General features: G+C 58.9%; 1 protein-coding gene across 1 annotated transcript in view; it reads left to right on the forward strand.

The window, feature by feature from the left end:
* Positions 1-1,325: 1,325 nt before the first annotated feature.
* ABCA3 (ATP-binding cassette, sub-family A (ABC1), member 3) overlaps positions 1,326-3,423 on the forward strand; it is a gene marked incomplete at its 3' end in the record, with an annotated part of 23,095 nt that continues 20,997 nt past the window's right edge. Inside the window, exon 1 of the mRNA XM_009695775.1 lies at positions 1,326-1,424. Within this exon, the coding sequence (XP_009694077.1) occupies positions 1,371-1,424 (54 nt within the window). The remainder of the gene's footprint in view (positions 1,425-3,423) is intronic.

Consider the following 3,423-nt stretch of genomic DNA (forward strand, 5'->3'; position numbering starts at 1 on the left):
GGTGGCGTCGGGCAGGCTAGGTAGATGGATGCTTGTTCTTTGTCCTCAGGCCTACGTGGATTTTAGCTTGCCCTCTTAGCTCAGCTCCTCCCAGCTATCGGTGCTCTGCTCATGATGTGCGTTTACTAGTTACCGGTCCAGGGGTGAAGATTGGCCAGGCTGGGTTGCCAACCTCCCCTCTCCTTTCGCTGTGGCACCCTAAACTCCCTGCTGAGGTTGATGGGTGCCAGCTGGATGCGAGGAGCCGATACTGTCCTGGGCGGGGCTGGAAAATGTGCCGTTGAGCCTGTCCTGAGGTGTTGCTGGTAGGTAACACGTCCATCCGTGTCTCTGCAGCGGCTTTCGGTGCTGCCAGGCTTTGGAGCACAGGCTCTCGGAGGTGAATCCAGCAGCTGCCCGCTCATGGAGGGTGCTGCAGGGCTGATGGGTGCTGCCGTGACCCAGGTTGGCCCCGTTGCTGAGGGAGGAGGGGGTTTGCCCTGCTCGGATGCTGAGGGGCTGCTGGGCTGGGGGCTGCCCTGCGTCCGGCAGCGTGGGCAAGTGGCTCTGCTTGTGCCAGGGCTGCCCCTTCTCTGTGCCATGCTGCTGGGTGAGTCGCTGCAAGTGTGCAATCATAACCCGTCTCGTGGTGGGACGGCAATGCTTTGTCAGGAAACGCCACTGCAAATGGAGACAAAAACAACGTGGAGGGACGGCAGATGCTTCCCAAGAGGGGAAGGAGGAGGGTGTATAGTCCTCGAGTGCCGACCTGCCCTTGTGTTTCCTTTCCCTTTTCTCATCCTCACCTCTCCAAGGAGAGCTTCTGCTGGGAAAGCACTGTTAATGTCACAAAACCAGCCCTTTGCATTGCAGGAGATGGAGGCACAACTTGAAATTCTTCACCAGTCCCCGAATAATGGGCTGCAAGGAGTTTGGTGGCCTTCCTCAGGCTGGTGTTTGCGGTTCTGTAACCCTGTGCTCCCGCTACTTAAGGAAAGTTGTTCCCTGCCTGCTGCTGGTGAAGGACCCCTGAAGCTCGCAGGCTGGGTTTCTGAACAGCGGCCTCCCGCTCTTGCAGCTCAGGTCACGTCTCAACCGGGAACAGGTCACACCAGAAACCACAAGCTTGGGCTCTTATGGGTCAGTAAGGACCCTTGGAGAGGAAGCGCAAGAGATTATTATTACCCCCCCCCCCCCCATTTGGGGCCAAGCCAGCTGTTGCAACACCAGGCTGGAATCAGAGAGCTGCCCTTGGGTTGCCGACGGGTGGGATGTGGGATTCTGCCCTCCTGCCACCTGGGTCTGTGACCACCTGGCATTCACGGCTCTCTCCTCTCTTCCAGGGTCCTGCGGAGTGGCAGTGCTGGCGGTGGTCCCCGTCTGATGGGAGGATGGTTGTTCTCAGGCAGTTTGGGCTGCTGCTCTGGAAGAACTACATCCTGCAGGTAGGCTGGTGCCACACTCTCGGGGGGGCTGCCTCTCCCGCCCCTAACTGTGGGTACATCAGAGCTTGCCCAGGCTCTTGATTCTCCAGCAAACCTTCACCTTGGACCCAGGGCATCTCCTGGAGGAAAACTGATTTATTTGTGCATGTGGTGTCGTCCTGCTTTTGTGGCAGGGCAGGGCTGCGTCCTCAGTTGTGCCTGTCCCCTCGAGTACGCACTCTGCCGTTCCCCTCCTTCTGCAATCTGACGTGAGTTCAGCTCCCCCTTCTCACGGGGCGGGATAACCCACGCACCCTCCTGTGCGACGTTGGGTTTCTTGAGCCGTGTTGTTACACAGTCTCCTCCAGAGGTGCTGATTGCTGCACAGAGCCTCTAAACCTACCGGGCCCCAGGTGTTTTTTTCCTCCATTACTTTCTACATCCCTCAGAAGCAGCTTCTGGAGATCTTAAAAATATCAAACCACCATCGTCCTGACATCCGCTCCCAGCCCAACTCTCTGCGTGGCAGCTGGCTAATGGTGAGGGATTTGGGGACCTCAGGGCCTCCTTGCCCTGCCCTCCCCTGCCCCGGACGAGGCTGCAGCACCTTTAAGCAGCGTGCGGGTGGTCCTGGGTGGGTGCTGTGGCGCCACTGGGACCCGGAGCCAGCCCAGGCAGTGGGCGGCAGGAGAGGAGGGAGCAGAGATCACTGTAGCCTGGCTTTACGCTTTCGATTACTCTTCTGCAGGTCAGCACGGTGTTACTTTAAAAATAAACAGAGGGAAGAGGGAAGGGCTGGCTGGGCTGCCTGCGCCTGGCCTCGGCCTTCCGGCAGGGCAGGGAGCGGGCACCAGGGCTGGGCTGCGATCAAAGGCACCGGTAGCAGGTCTGATTTGTGGCCAGGAGCATGCTCTGCAGGTGTGCATGATGGCCCGTGCTGTGAACCCCCCCTGTACACCCCAGACACGGGCAGGACAATCCCCCATCCCCTCTGCAGGGGAACAGCATCATTTTCTGGGTGTGCGCTGGGGCGGGGGCACCTCTTACCATGTTTTCTGAGGCTGCGAGCTGACTCGGATCTACTGTGCTGGAAAGCAACCTGAAGTGTTTGCTCCTCTCCTCTAAGTCTCCACCAAAAATCATGCCCCTGATGAGGATGCAGAGCTCCCAAGCCATCATCACCCTGGTGTGAAGATGGATGCTGGGACACGTGGCAGGCTTAAAGCCGGGGCAGCCCTGGCCAGGCGGAGGTGGTGATTATGGACGAGTGTCCCCATCACCTCTAGAATACGGCAGCTTAAAATGACTTCTGCGGCAGCGAAAGCCTGTGCCGGTAAATGTGTATTATCCTGCAAGTTCAGGGAGCCAGACAACTGTTCTGGAGACTGCCTGGGAGACTGAGAGAGGGTTAATACGATAGTAAATCAGCGGGAGGCAGCTGGTCCGCCAGAGCTGCATTATAAAACCATCAGACATCTGCAACATTCACTTTTATGAGCATGGCCTTTGGAAAGGCTCTTTTTTCCCTGCCTGCTTGGAGCCACTGCCTCCTGGCCGCACTGCCAGGGCTGGCTGCAGCAGTGGCTCGTCCCTAGCAGTGGCTTGTCCCTGGCTGTGGTCGGAGCGGGCAGCTCCTGCCAGGGGAAGCCCAAAGAGGGGGTTTCAGCTTTGGCAGTGGGTGCTGAGTGCAGGGGCGATGCGGGGAGCAGCTGCGTGGCCGTATGCCCGTGTGCTCCCTCCTGACAAACCAACCGAGAGCCCCTTCACCCCAGCTGCTGCAGGGTGGGCTGTGCCCTTTCCCAGGAGGTCTCAACTGGGCAGTGCTCAGGGCTCCGTTCCTGCCCCACTGGAGACTGTGCCCACCTTAGCATGCCCCACTTGCTGATATTTTTTTTCCCCCCTCATTTAAAAAATAAAACGTTTTTCCACTCTGCAGAGGGACGGGAGGTGTAACTCCGTGGTCAGCCCAGCTCCACGCTGCCGTGCCCTGGCTGCGGCGTGCTCACCCCGGCCGGGCGCC

The sequence above is a fragment of the Cariama cristata genome, unplaced genomic scaffold, assembly GCF_000690535.1.
Source record: "Cariama cristata isolate BGI_N322 unplaced genomic scaffold, ASM69053v1 scaffold30902, whole genome shotgun sequence".
Classification (NCBI taxonomy): Eukaryota; Metazoa; Chordata; class Aves; order Cariamiformes; family Cariamidae; genus Cariama; species Cariama cristata.